Genomic DNA, 16577 nt, shown 5'->3' with positions numbered 1-16577 from the left:
TTCTACGTGATGACATTACCGAAAGAACCAAGAAGATGAATCCCTGCACTCACGAAAGCTTTAAATCGAAATATATTTTGTAGGTGTGTGTGTGTTTTTGTTAAACAGCTGATGATTACCTCGTCGAATGGTTTTATGGGTTGAGGAGGTCTCTGAGGCTTCGTGAGCGGCGCCTGCTGCGTGGAATCCAGATGTTCTTCTGGCGAAGGAGAGAAAAACACAACGCAACTCGGCAAACAATACACGCGCGCGTTCGTGCCATTACAAGTGACACCGAAATAGCTGATTTAACTACCTCGCCTGGTGTACAGGAGGTCGTGGGTTCGATCCCGACCCTGACGTCTGCTGCTGTATATTTGGAGTTTGCGTGTCTCTCTCTCTCATCATCATCACGGTGGCTAGGAGATGTTAACTACCTCGCCTGGTGTACAGGAGATCGTGGGTTCGATCCCGACCCTGACGCCTGCTGCTGCTGTATATTTGGAGTTTGCGTGTCTCTCTCTCATCATCATCACGGTGGCTAGGAGATGTTGACTACCTCGCCTGGTATACAGGAGGTCGTGGGTTCGATCCCGACCCTGACGCCTGCTGCTGTATATTTGGAGTTTGCGTGTCTCTCTCTCTCATCATCATCACGGTGGCTAGGAGATGTTAACTACCTCGCCTGGTGTACAGGAGGTCGTGGGTTCGATCCCGACCCTGACGCCTGCTGCTGTATATTTGGAGTTTGCGTGTCTCTCTCTCTCACGGCCTACCCGTACCCTACCCGAAATTAGTGACAAACGGTGACTCACCAGTGACTCACGGCCTACCCGTACCCGGCCGCACCAGGGTCGCAAACGGCTACCCGTACCCGGCCGGGTACGGGTAGCCGGGTATCGGGTAGAGTACAAGTATCGGGTAGAGTGCGGGTATCGGGTAGGGTACGGGTATCGGGTAGAGTACGGGTATCGGGTAGGGTACGGGTATCGGGTACCCGGTTGCGACCTCTGCGCTCAGGTCACCAATAACCCAAACAAAACTCACCGGGCTCTTGCAAGTCGAGCGGAGGTTGAGTTTCCCCCGCGGTGTCCCCTTGCCTCGTGGACTCCTCGTGCCTCGCGGACTCCTCCTGATCTTGCGGAAGAGCCGCTTGTAGAACCTGCTCGCTTCCGCTGTAGCTGCGCGCGTGGTGGTGTGGTTGCGAGTGTGGGTCACAATCGTTCGCCAATAAGGTCAACGGTGCGTCATGAACGCTGTTCTGTGGATATACTGTCAGTCACCAAGTGGATCCCCTGTGGGGCATTGTGGCTGGTTATGTTCCTGCTGCTGCTGCTACATTCCTACTTCCCATAGACTCACTCACACAGAGACCCATAGACTCATCACACAGAGACCCATAGACTCATCACACAGAGACCCGCAGACTCACCACACAGAGACCCATAGACTCACACACAGAGACCCAGACTCACACAGAGACCCATAGACTCACCACAGAGACCCACACTCACACACAGAGACCCACAGACTCACCACACAGAGACCCACAGACTCACACACAGAGACCCACAGACTCACCACACAGAGACCCACAACTCACCACACAGAGACCCACAGACTCACCACACAGAGACCCACAGACTCACCACACAGAGACCCATAGACTCACCACACAGAGACCCACAGACCATCACCAGAGACCCACAGACTCACCACACAGAGACCCACAGACTCACACACAGAGACCCATAGACTCACCACACAGAGACCCACAGACTCACCACACAGAGACCCAGACTCACACACAGAGACCCAGACTCACCACACAGAGACCCAGACTCACCACAGAGACCCAGACTCACCACACAGAGACCCAAGACTCACACACGAGACCCACAGACTCACCAGAGACCCAGACTCACACACAGAGACCCACAGACTCACCACACAGAGACCCACAGACTCACACACAGAGACCCACAGACTCACCACAGAGACCCATAGACTCACACGAGACCCAGACTCACACAGAGACCCACACTCACCACACAGAGACCCACAGACTCACCACAGAGACCCACAGACTCACCACACAGAGACCCACAGACTCACCACACGAGACCCATAGACTCACCACACAGAGACCCACAGACTCACCACACAGAGACCCATACTCACCACACAGAGACCCACAGACTCACACACAGAGACCCACAGACTCACCACACAGAGACCCACAGACTCACATAGAGACCCATAGACTCACCACACAGAGACCCACAGACTCACCACACAGAGACCCACAGACTCACACACAGAGACCCAGACTCACCACACAGAGACCCACAGACTCACACACAGAGACCCACAGACTCACCACACAGAGACCCACAGACTCACACACAGAGACCCACAGACTCACCACGACCCAGACTCACACACAGACCCCAGACTCACCACACAGAGACCCACAGACTCACCACACAGAGACCCACAGACTCACACAGAGACCCATAGACTCACACAGAGACCCACAGACTCACACAGAGACCCACAGACTCACCACACAGAGACCCACAGACTCACCACACAGAGACCCACTCACCACACAGAGACCCACAGACTCACCACACAGAGACCCACAGACTCACCACACAGAGACCCACAGACTCACCACACAGAGACCCACAGACTCACCACACAGAGACCCACAGACTCACCACACAGAGACCCACAGACTCACCACACAGAGACCCACAGACTCACACACAGAGACCCACAGACTCACCACAGAGACCCACAGACTCACCACACAGAGACCCACAGACTCACACACAGAGACCCAGACTCACCACACAGAGACCCACAGACTCACCACACAGAGACCCACAGACTCACCACACAGAGACCCACAGACTCACACACAGAGACCCACAGACTCACCACACAGAGACCCACAGACTCACCACACACCACAGACTCACCACACAGAGACCCACAACTCACACACAGAGACCCATAGACTCACCACACAGAGACCCACAGACTCACCACACAGAGACCCAAGACTCACACACAGAGACCCAGACTCACCACACAGAGACCCACAGACTCACCACACAGAGACCCACAGACTCACCACAGAGACCCACAGACTCACCACACAGAGACCCATAGACTCACCACACAGAGACCCAGACTCACCACACAGAGACCCATAGACTCACCACACAGAGACCCACAGACTCACCACACAGAGACCCACACTCACCACACAGAGACCCACAGACTCACCACACAGAGACCCACAGACTCACCACACAGAGACCCACAGACTCACCACAGAGACCCACAGACTCACCACACAGAGACCCACAGACTCACCACACAGAGACCCACAGACTCACCACACAGAGACCCAGACTCACCACACAGAGACCCACAGACTCACACACAGAGACCCACAGACTCACCACACAGAGACCCACAGACTCACCCACAGAGACCCACAGACTCATCACACAGAGACCACAGACTCATCACACAGAGACCCACAGACTCACCACAGAGACCCACAGACTCACACGAGACCCACAGACTCACCACACAGAGACCCACAGACTCACCACACAGAGACCCACAGACTCACCACACAGAGACCCACAGACCACAAGAGACCCAGACTCACCACACAGAGACCCACAGACTCACCACACAGAGACCCACAGACTCACCACACAGAGACCCACAGACTCACCACACAGAGACCCACAGACTCACCACACAGACCCATAGACTCACACACAGAGACCCACAGACTCACCACACAGAGACCCACAGACTCACCACAGAGACCCCAGACTCATCACACAGAGACCCACAGACTCACCACACAGAGACCCACAGACTCCACACAGAGACCCACAGACTCACCACACAGAGACCCACAGACTCACCACAGAGACCCACAGACTCACCACACAGAGACCCACAGACTCACCACACAGACCCATAGACTCACCACACAGAGACCCACAGACTCACCACACAGAGACCCACAGACTCACACACAGAGACCCACAGACTCACACACAGAGACCCATAGACTCACACACAGAGACCCACAGACTCACCACACAGAGACCCACAGACTCACCACAGAGACCCATAGACTCACACACAGAGACCCACAGACTCACCACACAGAGACCCACAGACTCACACACAGAGACCCACAGACTCACACACAGAGACCCACATACTCACCACACGTAGACCCACAGACTCACACACAGAGACCCACAGACTCACCACACAGAGACCCACAGACTCACCACACAGAGACCCACAGACTCACCACACAGAGACCCACAGACTCACCACAGAGACCCACAGACTCACCACACAGAGACCCACAGACTCACCACAGAGACCCATAGACTCACCACAGAGACCCACAGACTCACCACACAGAGACCCACAGACTCACCACACAGAGACCCACAGACTCACCACACAGAGACCCACAGACTCACCACACAGAGACCCACAGACTCACCACACAGAGACCCACAGACTCACCACACAGAGACCCACAGACTCACCACACAGAGACCCACAGACTCCACACAGAGACCCACAGACTCACACACAGAGACCCACAGACTCACCACACAGAGACCCACAGACTCACCACACAGAGACCCACAGACTCACCACACAGAGACCCACAGACTCACACACAGAGACCCATAGACTCACCACACAGAGACCCACAGACTCACCACACAGAGACCCACAGACTCACCACACAGACCCACCACACAGACTCACCACAGAGACCCATAGACTCACCACACAGAGACCCACAGACTCACACACAGAGACCCACAGACTCACCACACAGAGACCCACAGACTCACCACACAGAGACCCATAGACTCACACAGAGACCATAGACTCACTACACAGAGACCCACAGACTCACCACACAGAGACCCACAGACTCACCACACAGAGACCCACACTCATCACACAGAGACCCACATACTCACCACACAGAGACCCCACAGACTCACCACACAGAGACCCACAGGACTACACCACACCAGAGACCCACAGACTCTACAACACAGAGACCCACAGACTCACCACCAGAGACCCACAGAACTCACCACACAGAGACCCACAGACTCACCACACTAGCGACCCACTAGACTCACCCACACAGAGACCCATAGACGCACCACCAGTGACCCACCAGACTCCACACAAGATGAGACCCACAGATCCACCACACAGAGACCCCAATTGCATCCATTGATCGTGCTATCGATCGCAACCGCACGAGGGGTGTCGTCCGGATAGATCGCCCGAGCAGAGCAACGCTTCCGTGTTCGACGGCTGTCGACGGAAAGCAGATGTCGCCGGAAGCTACCTCTGAGATCCTTTCAATTGACCCTCTGACCCACACCGGCAAGGGGGGGCAGCAACTCTCCCACCCGCATGGGCCCCCGGGGGTCAATGTGACGGTCGAACCGACGTTTGGCCAAACTTAAGCGCAAAACACAAATATTCACGCGACGGTATTCTTAGGGTTTTTAAATCCTTTATATTAAGTTCGCTTGCTTGCTTGCTTACGACCGTGCAAACCTTTCGGTCGTTTTTTAACCCACTTCCCGTGATCCAATCGAGCTGACATTTTGCACACAGACTCGTTGTGCGAGACAATTAATGTTCGTGAAAATTTTTTTCCAAAATTTTACACTGTTTAGGGAAAACTAATTAAATATTTAATTACCAATTGTTTAATACTGGCAGACAATCATCTGACCCATAGGTGGCAGCCATCTCAAGCCAGAGGACGAGAGGACTCTAGCCGCCACGCATATAAAGGATTTAGAGTGAAAAACTTAGTTTTTACGGGTTATACTTATTTTTTCGGTAAAGTCACGTAGGTAAAAAATAAAATTGCTCAAAGTAGTGATGGAAATAAAATAATTATGGATTTGAAGCTTTCGTGACTGCAAGGATTCATATTCTTAGGTTTTTTCGGTAAAGTCACCAGGTAGGTAAAAAAATAATAAAAGTGGTGGCTCTTGTGATCTCTCATTTGCTGATACGGCTGTCGTGGCTGTGACGGTTCCAACTGTTGCCTCCGAAACGTCGTGAGTTTTATTTTATTTTATTTTGCTTTTATAAATTTTTTACCTACGTGACTTTACCGAAAAAACCTAAGAATATGGAAACAAAATAATAAATCACGACGTTTCGGAGGCAACACAAGCTTCCGTCTTCAGGTGGAACCGTCACAGCCACGACAGCCGTATCAAGTTAATGAAAGATTGCAAGAGCTACCACTCCGTGTATATAATGGTTATATAAACGGATATATAATGGATATATAAACGGAGTGGTAGCTCTTGTGATCTCTCATTTACTTGATCCAGCTGTCGTGTCTGTGACGGTTCCACCTGAAGACGGAAGCTTGTGTTGCCTCCGAAACGTCGTGAGTTTTATTTTATTTTATTTTGCTTTTATAAATTTTTTTCCTACACGGTGACTTTACCGAAAAAACCTAAGAATATGGAAACAAAATAATAAATCACGACGTTTCGGAGGCAACACAAGTCTCCGTCTTCAGGTGGAACCGTCACAGCCACGACAGCCGCATCAAGTAAATGAGAGATTGCAAGAGCTACCACTCCGTGTATATAATGGTTATATAAACGGATATATAAACGGAGTGGTAGCTCTTGTGATCTCTCATTTACTTGATCCGGCTGTCGTGGCTGTGACGGTTCCACCTGAAGACGGAAGCTTGTGTTGCCTCCGAAACGTCGTGAGTTTTATTTTATTTTATTTTACTTTTATTAATTTTTTTCCTACACGGTGACTTTACCGAAAAAACCTAAGAATATGGAAACAAAATAATAAATCACGACGTTTCGGAGGCAACACAAGTCTCCGTCATCAGGTGGGACCGTCACAGCTAAAATTACTGCATCATTTTATTATTTTTTTACCGACGTGACTTCACCGATAAAACCTAAGGGTATGTCTTGTGACCCCACCACCCCCCCCCCTAATTTATCGACCCCCGAGGCTGCTTTCCTGGGTAAATCGACGTCATTATATTTCTGTTATCGTCACGCGTTGTTGTGTTTCACGGCGGCGTTCATACCTCGCTGACCCGTTCCCCTCGCGGCGTCCCGGGGCCGTCTCCGCGCCGCCGCGAGCTGCTCTGTCTCCCCGGCTCCTGGTCGCGTCGTCATCTGGCATCTCGATGTCCGTGGCGGTGGCCGCGCTCGCCTCTCCGTCGCTGCGTTCCTCGTCAGTCTCGTGAACAGAACGTGCCGATTCGATACGAGGACAGCACACCGGTGATGCCGGAGAGTCAATCCACAACGGTTGCAACTTGAGCGCGTCGCTTAGCCAGTCATTGCAACCGGCATCATCAGGGGACAGTCAGGGTCTCGAGCGAACCCACGATCTCCTGTACACCAGGCGAGGTAGTTAACATCTCCTAGCCAACGTGATGATGATGATGAGAGAGACACGCAAACTCCAAATATACAACAGCAGATGTCAGGGTCGGGATCGAACCCACGACCTCCTGTATACCAGGCGAGGTAGTTAACATCTCCTAGCCACCGTGATGATGATGAGAGAGAGAGAGACACGCAAACTCCAAATATACAGCAGCAGGCGTCAGGATCGGGATCGAACCCACGACCTCCTGTATACCAGGCGAGGTAGTTAACATCTCCTAGCCACCGTGATGATGATGATGAGAGAGACACGCAAACTCCAAATATACAGCAGCGGGCGTCAGGGTCGGGATCGAACCCACGACCTCCTGTACACCAGGCGAGGTAGTTAACATCTCCTAGCCACCGTGATGATGATGAGAGAGAGAGACACGCACGCTCCAAATATACAGCAGCAGACGTCAGGGTCGGGATCGAACCCACGACCTCCTGTACACCAGGCGAGGTAGTTAACATCTCCCGGCCACCGCAGCGCATATATAAACCTTCGATAATCACTTCTAAATGAAGCGTGCCATTTCATACGCGTATATCAAAGATGTATTATGGACGACTCAATATGTTAGACAATAATGTTTTGTCTTTCTTTGGAATTTTCACACTTAAATTCTAACTTAGCAATCTTTGAAATACGTAATCGACCAGGCTGTGCGTTAATTGTGTGTTGACCGACTCTCTGTGTCGTTTGACATAACATTTCGATACTTTTCTAGGTTATTTAATTTAGTGTGTTCTGTCTCCCTCTAAGCCTGCTTACCTTACTCCCCTCCCTTCGTACTCATTGACATGTAAATGTTTTCCTCTACCCCCTCCCTCTCTCTGCCTCCGCCCCCTCTGTCTATTTAAGGCCTCGCCACAGAGACGATCACCTCTCTCTGTGCCTGTGTTACTCTCTCTCTGTGTATCTTGGTGATGTCTGTCTGCTTGTATGTCTGTCTATAGTTTTCTATTTAAGGCCACCCCACAGAGACGATCACCCCTCTCTGTGCCTGTGTCGCTCTCTCTCTGTGTATCTTGGTGATGTCTGTCTGCTTGTATGTCTGTCTATAGTTTTCTATTTAAGGCCACCCCACAGAGACGATCACCTCTCTCTGTGCCTGTGTTACTCTCTCTCTGTGTATCTTGGTGATGTCTGTCTGCTTGTATGTCTGTCTATAGTTTTCTATTTAAGGCCAACCCACAGAGACGATCACCTCTCTCTGTGCCTGTGTTGCTCTCTCTCTGTGTATCTTGGTGATATCTGTCTGCTTATATGTCTGTCTATAGTTTTCTATTTAAGGCCACCCCACAGAGACGATCACCTCTCTCTGTGCCTGTGTTACTCTCTCTCTGTGTATCTTGGTGATGTCTGTCTGCTTGTATGTCTGTCTATAGTTTTCTATTTAAGGCCACCCCACAGAGACGATCACCCCTCTCTGTGCCTGGGTTACTCTCTCTCTCTGTATCTTGGTGATATCTGTCTGCTTGTATGTCTGTCTATAGTTTTCTATTTAAGGCCACCCCACAGAGACGATCACCCCTCTCTGTACCTGTGTTACTCTCTCTCTGTGTATCTTGGTGATGTCTGTCTGCTTGTATGTCTGTCTATAGTTTTCTATTTAAGGCCACCCCACAGAGACGATCACCTCTCTCTGTACCTGTGTTGCTCTCTCTCTGTGTATCTTGGTGATATCTGTCTGCTTATATGTCTGTCTATAGTTTTCTATTTAAGGCCTCGCCACAGAGACGATCACCTCTCTCTGTGCCTGTGTTACTATCTCTCTCTGTGTATCTTGGTGATATCTGTCTGCTTGTATGTCTGTCTATAGTTTTCTATTTAAGGCCACCCCACAGAGACGATCACCCCTCTCTGTACCTGTGTTACTCTCTCTCTGTGTATCTTGGTGATGTCTGTCTGCTTATATGTCTGTCTATAGTTTTCTAGTTAGATTTTGTGTCGCTATTTCATTTATACCTGATGATGATTGTGTTGCAATCGAAACGTCGTAGTATGCTATTATTCAATTTATTCTTTTATCTTTATACGCGACTTTACCGAAAGAACCAAAGAATATTTCCTGCAGTCACGAAAGCTCCAAAATTAAGATACGATAGGTAACGTTTGATCACAGCGCATGAAACATTAAGTCGGGTGTTGCATCACCACCCGTCGGCACCAAATGCCAAGAGTGTTACCTGATGCCCCTTGGCTTCCTTTTCCAGCAGCTCCTTCGACGCCTCCCTCGCTGCAATCAACGCTTCACTCCTGGCCGTGTCTTGCTTGGTCAGCACCCTGCGTTGTGCATTTGAGGATTTTCTTTCGACGCAAATCACCGGCTATCAGAGGTCGCAAACGGGTTACGATTCCTTACCCGTACCCAGGCCGCACCAGGGTCGCAAACGGGTAGCCGTACCCGGCCGTACCCTTACCCTACCCGTACCCGTACCCTACCCGTACCCGTACCCTACCCGTACCCGTACCCTACCCGTACCCGTACCCTACCCGTACCCGCACCCTACCCGTACCCGCACCCTACCCGTACCCGTACCCTACCCGTACCCGTACCCTACCCGTACCCGTACCCTACCCGTACCCAGGCCGCACCAGGGTCGCAAACGGGTACCCGTACCCAGCCGTACCCGTACCCTACCCGTACCCAGCCGGGTACGGGTAGGGTACGGGTATCGGGTACCCGATTGCGACCTCTGGGATGAAGCCACGTTGCAGGCGCGGGTGGGTTGATTCTAGGAACTTGAATTGTGAGAAGAGACAAGACGTTGGGAAATGAGTGACAAACGGTGACTCACCAGTGACTCACGGCCTACCCGTACCCGTCCGCACCAGGGTCGTCGCAAACGGGTAGCCATACCCGTACGGGTAGCCGGGTATCGGGTAGGGTACGGGTATCGGGTACCCGGTTGCGACCTCTGCCGGCTATTAATAATCGGGGTTTTCCCCACTTTTTTTCTGGCGACAAAACTGAAACCTTTTGCAAAGGAATCACGTTTGCATTAACCACAACACTTGCAGTCGAAATGCAAACAAAAGAACAACACTCTGATCATTTAAGCATTGTCCTTGAAACTGATTGCTCCACACCAGAGACAGCTTTCCCTAGAGCCTTAGGAGACCTGAGGCAACACCTCACGAGACCTGAGGCGGCACTTCAAATGTTACTCCGACTTCCTACGTACAAACCCAGAACGCATGAAAGGATACATTTCGGCCACCCGTTCATTGAACGTCGCGAACCGAAAACCTGAAAGAGGAGTTGATGTTAGGGCCTGTTTGTGATTACGAAAACGTGCATCACATCGTTGATTGAAGCTAAATGTGTAAAATGTGCATGTTTTATGCGCACTGCATTTTTGCATGTTGCCAAGTCTGTCAGCAGTTCCCGAAGAACTGCATTGTGGTCGCTTTGTCTTAGACGATGTAATGAAACATTCCCGCAAATGTGTGCGTCTGACAGCAGCCGCAGTGATGCAGCAAAGGAGCAGCTTCGTTCTCATTGTAACTCATCAGCACATGCATGCTTACAGCTGCAACACAATCTACAATGTGTTAACAACAATAATAACCCATCAGAACAGCATCATAGCGCATTCCAAAACAAACCCCCCAACACTATGGGGACCTCATTTGCCAGTAAAAATTTGATAATTGGTTCTTTACCCTTCTATCTGGCAACAAAACTGACACCTTTTTACAAGGAGTGCGCCTTTTGGCGTCTTCTGGTCCAACCCATGTGAGACTAGGCTCTAAGGAAAGCTGTCTCGGGTGTGGACCAATCAACTTCAAGGACCATGTGAGACTAGGCTCTAAGGAAAGCTGTCTCGGGTGTGGACCAATCAACTTCAAGGACCATGTGAGACTAGGCTCTAAGGAAAGCTGTCTCGGGTGTGGACCAATCAACTTCAAGGACCATGTGAGACTAGGCTCTAAGGAAAGCTGTCTCGGGTGTGGACCAATCAACTTCAAGGACCATGTGAGACTAGGCTCTAAGGAAAGCTGTCTCGGGTGTGGACCAATCAACTTCAAGGACCATGTGAGACTAGGCTCTAAGGAAAGCTGTCTCGGGTGTGGACCAATCAACTTCAAGGACAGTGCACATACATTATCAGAGTTATGTTTTTTTGTTTGCATTATGACTGCAGGTATTGTGGTCTATGCAAACATGACTCCTTGTAAAAAGGTGTCAGTTTTGTTGCCAGATAGAAGGGTAAAAAAACAATTATCAAACCCCCAACACTTCGATGTAAAGCTTCTTTCGTGACTGCAGGGATTCATCTTCTTGGTTCTTTCGGTAAAGTCATCACGTAGAAGGGAAGTAATAAAATAATGAAAATAAAACATAATAAGATACAATTCTCACGACGTTTCGGCCACAACGCAAGCAGCCGTCCTCAGGTGAAGAACAGGTCTGTCGGAAAGACAGCGTCTGAATGAAACACCACCAGGCTTGGCAGCGTATATTTAAGCTGCTGGGTTGGAGGGGGAAGGGCGCCTTGACAAAGGAGTTTGCATATCAAGAGGAATTTAGCATATTTATGCGAAATGCAGATATGGGATTAGTACTACTTGTGAAATGCGTTGTGGCCGAAACGTCGTGAGAATTATTTTATTATGTTTAATTTTTATTGTTTTATTATTTCCATTCTACGTGGCTTTGTATTTTATTACGTTTTATTTTTATTATTTCTCTTCTACGTGACTTTGTATTTTATTATGTTTTATTTTTATTATTTCCCTTCTACGTGACTTTGTATTTTATTATGTTTTATTTTATTATTTCCCTTCTACGTGACTTTGTATTTTATTATGTTTTATTTTTATTATTTTATTACTTCCATTCTACGTGACGACTTTACCGAAAGAACCGAGAAGATAAACCCCCCGACACGTTTCGAACCACGCGCAAGGGCCGCGTTTTTTTTTTTTTACACCAGTGGCGGCTCCTGCAAAATCTCTCAGGGGGGGCAAACGTCTGGATGATTGATAAGGATAAGCTCCACCCATGCAATGGATAAATTAACAGCTTAAGCAGGTAAAGGCAACTTCACTTCTTTAATATTAATGACAAATAAAGTGACTCTTACAATACATCTTGTTTGTTTCTATACTCACTATTATTACAATCCACTCAGTTTCTTTTATTAAAGATTCCACTAGGTGGCGACAAATAATATCGTTGACTGAAACGTGCTGACGTATGATGACGTAAGCACGTTAGGGCGAGCCCTCCCGGAAGCCGTAGAGAATGCTTTGCAGCGCCCGCCGTTCGAAAAAAAACATCTTTGAATGTAAGTCTCTGGGAACACTCGGGGCGATTCTCAGCCGGAGTGAAATCGCCCAAAAAGAGGCGGTACTCCACAGAACGTGACATGACGCTGATTGGACTATATCCAGAGGCACAGTGACGGCTAGCGTGACTCTGTGGTTGAATGAGATTGGTGGTGCGTCGCCCAATCGCCCTAATGAAGAAACTGCCCCTGTGGTGTCGACGCGTTGCTAATGCCGCTTCACCCGTTTCGCGATTCATCTTTCTCCGCTGCTCCTTGCGATCCTGCTTCTCCGTGGCGATGGCGCCTCTCAAGGCGGCCAGCTCTCCCTCCTTCTTTGCGAGGAGCACCTGGGAGTGAACGCTGGGCTCCTCCTCGTAGTCCGTCAACATGGCCTCGTAATGTTTTACGATGTCGGCTAAGCGCACCCTGTGCGCACGTCACGAACCCAAGAGGGCAAGAGGTTACATGTTTTGCTGGTAGGAACGAAGTGGACCAGACACCAATAGATTATATCGTCCGTCCGTTTGTCCGTTTGTCCGTCCGTCCGTGTAGCAACATCGCCCCCTACTGCAAACACTTGACATGACCCTACAAAAACCTTTAGACTGTGACGCTTTCCTGGCTAAACTAGTGTAACATTCCCTTATAATTCCCTGAGATAGCTTTTAATTACAAAAACCTTTATACTCAGTGACGCTTTCCTGGCTAAACAAGTGTAACATTCCCTTATAATTCCCTGAGATAGCTTTTAATTACAAAAACCTTTAGACTGTGACGCTTTCCTGGCTAAACTAGTGTAACATTCCCTTATAATTCCCTGAGATAGCTTTTAATTAAAACATTTAAACTAAAAATTAACTCACAGCGGCCTAAAGCCTACAGCTAGGCCTAAAGCCTAGAACTAGGCCTGAAACTCTCCCTTCGTATCGTCCGATTAGGTGTAGCAACATCGCCCCCTACTGCAAACACTTGGCAGGACCCTACAAAAACCTTTAGACTCAGTGAGGCTTTCCTGGCTAAACAAGTGTAATAATACATTATGTTTATATTCTTTGGTTATTCGTTCCTACCAGCCCACCCCGCAGAGTCCTGTTATAAGACGTGTGATGTCAGTGCTCCACAATGGAGGTTTTTTGGGGGGGGGGTGAGATCGCGTGAATGTATAAATGTGTCGTTAAAACTCGCCACCACCCGACACAGCCAACTCGTGAGGGTTGTCACGTAAACAACGTGGCCAATTCGTCACTGGTACAGCACTAGTGTGTAGTGTATAGTGTAGTGTATGTGTAGTGTATAGTGTAGTGTATAGTGTAGTGTATAGTGTAGTGTATGTGTAGTGAATAGTAGTGTAGTGTATAGTGTAGTGTGTAGTGTATAGTATAGTGTGTAGTGTAGTGTATAGTGTAGTGTATGTGTAGTGAATAGTAGTGTAGTGTATAGTAGTGTAGTGTATAGTAGTGTAGTGGAATGTGTAGTGAATAGTAGTGTAGTCTATAGTAGTGTAGTGGATAGTGTATTGTATAGTAGTGTATTGTATTGTATAGTAGTGTAGTGTATAGTAGTGTAGTGTATAGTGTAGTGTATAGTGTAGTGTATAGTGTAGTTATAGTAGTGTAGTGTATAGTGTAGTGTATAGTGTAGTGTATAGTAGTGTAGTGTATAGTGTAGTGTATAGTGTAGTGTATAGTAGTGTAGTGTATAGTGTAGTGTATAGTGTAGTGTATAGTAGTGTAGTGTATAGTGTAGTGTATAGTGTAGTGTATAGTAGTGTAGTGTATAGTGTATAGTAGTGTATAGTGTATAGTAGTGTAGTGTATAGTGTAGTGTATAGTGTAGTGTATAGTGTAGTGTATAGTGTAGTGTATAGTGTGTAGTAGTGTATAGTGTAGTGTATAGTGTGTAGTAGTGTATAGTGTGTAGTAGTGTATAGTGTAGTGTATAGTGTGTAGTAGTGTATAGTGTAGTGTGTAGTGTAGTGTATAGTGTAGTGTATAGTGTAGTGTATAGTGTGTAGTAGTGTATAGTGTAGTGTATAGTGTAGTGTATAGTGTAGTGTATAGTGTGTAGTGTAGTGTATAGTGTAGTGTATAGTGTAGTGTATAGTGTGTAGTAGTGTATAGTGTAGTGTATAGTGTAGTGTATAGTGTGTAGTAGTGTGTAGTGTAGTGTATAGTGTAGTGTATAGTGTAGTGTAGTGTATAGTGTAGTGTATAGTGTGTAGTAGTGTATAGTGTAGTGTATAGTGTAGTGTATAGTGTGTAGTAGTGTATAGTGTAGTGTATAGTGTAGTGTATAGTGTAGTGTAGTGTATACAACAAGTTCATGTATTAGGTATAGAGCCCTGTGAGCCATTGGGCTCTTGAATCGGGTGCAACCGCAACAAACAAAAAACATGAACTAAAAACATCTTAAAGTGACTATATGTGACTAAGTGCAAACAGAAAATCCAAGAAAAGACAGCAAAATATTGCAGAAAAAGACTCACGATTCGTCTGCAAGGTGTTGCTTGGCGGCTTCCAGTTGCTTGCGTCTGTCCAACGTGTGTTTAATGAGAATATTCTGCGCCGCATTCAATCTGTGAGAATAACAACGGGCTCAAAATCCAGGGTCGTGCGCTCGAGTGACATCGCACGCGAATCGTAGCGGCGACGATTTTGTAGGCTTCCACAACCGATATCGTGATTCGTTTGTTCTGCATCGACTCGCGTAGAGGAGTCATGTCAATGTGATATTGTCACAGGCTTAGTCACAAACCGTACCTCTCCATAACAAAGGCTCACCCTCTTAAGCCTCACCTTACCGTATGAATAAAAAGTGTGCCGTACTTGGCCCTTACCGCCTCTCCAACCATTATATAAACGGAGTGGTAGCTCTTGCAATCTCTCATTTACTTGATGCGGCTGTCGTGGCTGTGACGGTACCTCCTGAAGACGGAGACTTGTGTTGCCTCCGAAACGTCGTGATTTTTTCTTTTTTCATTAATTTTCATTTCATTTTTTACCTACATGGTGACTTTACCGAAAGACTGACACTTAGCGGCCAGCTGAAATGTTGTTAATCATTCAGGGTTTGAAGCTTTCGTAACTGCAAGGATTCATACTCTTAGGTTTTTTCGGTAAAGTCACGTAGGTAAAACATTAAAATTATATATACGGAGTGGTAGCTCTTGCAATCTCTCATTTGCTTGATACGGCTGTCGTGGCTGTGACGGTTCCACCTGAAGACGGAAGCTGGTGTTGCCTCCGAAACGTCGTGATTTTTATTTTATTTTATAAATTTTAATGTTTTACCTACACGGTGACTTTACCGAAAAAACCTAAGAATATGAATCCTTGCAGTCACGAAAGCTTCAAATCTAGAGTGATGTACAAGCCTGTACGGTCAAACAAACCGAGTTGTTACGTGGGAGAAAAAATGCGCTCGTTGATTTTGCTCTTCAACAAACCAGTTGCGTTGAACAACAAAATCAGACTGTCTCCTCGACAGACCTGTTCTTCACCTGAGGACGGCTGCTTGCGTTGTGGCCGAAACGTCGTGAGAATTATTTTATTGGTTTATTTTTATTATTTTATTATTTCCATTCTACGTGATTTTACCGAAAGAACCAAGAAGATGAAACAAAATCAATTGGCCACGTTCTTAACGCGGCAACTTGATTTGTTTGGCCATGTCCTCTGTTTCGATTTAAAGCTTTCGTGACTGCAGGGATTCATCTTCTTGGTTCTTTCGGTGAAATCACGTAGAAGGGAAGTAATAAAATAATAAAAATAAAACATAATA

The 16577-nt window shown here is 47.9% G+C and overlaps 1 protein-coding gene across 1 annotated transcript in view; it reads right to left on the bottom strand.

Annotated features, from left to right (window-relative positions):
- The window catches only part of LOC133362843 (uncharacterized), a 40768-nt gene that overhangs the window by 4644 nt on the left and 19547 nt on the right, over positions 1 to 16577 (bottom strand). The window contains exons 5-11 of the mRNA XM_061581784.1: positions 15283 to 15372; positions 13039 to 13223; positions 10732 to 10771; positions 9708 to 9804; positions 7166 to 7320; positions 1027 to 1154; positions 120 to 199 (exon numbers count right to left, since the gene is read on the bottom strand). Coding sequence (XP_061437768.1) covers positions 120 to 199; positions 1027 to 1154; positions 7166 to 7320; positions 9708 to 9804; positions 10732 to 10771; positions 13039 to 13223; positions 15283 to 15372 — 775 coding nt within the window. The remainder of the gene's footprint in view (positions 1 to 119; positions 200 to 1026; positions 1155 to 7165; positions 7321 to 9707; positions 9805 to 10731; positions 10772 to 13038; positions 13224 to 15282; positions 15373 to 16577) is intronic.

Source organism: Lethenteron reissneri, unplaced genomic scaffold, assembly GCF_015708825.2.
Source record: "Lethenteron reissneri isolate LAM-NWPU_2019-01 unplaced genomic scaffold, ASM1570882v1 scaffold_1630, whole genome shotgun sequence".
NCBI lineage: Eukaryota > Metazoa > Chordata > Hyperoartia > Petromyzontiformes > Petromyzontidae > Lethenteron > Lethenteron reissneri.
The sequence above is the reverse complement of the archived record's forward strand: the minus strand, read 5'-3'. Positions and strand labels throughout refer to the sequence as shown.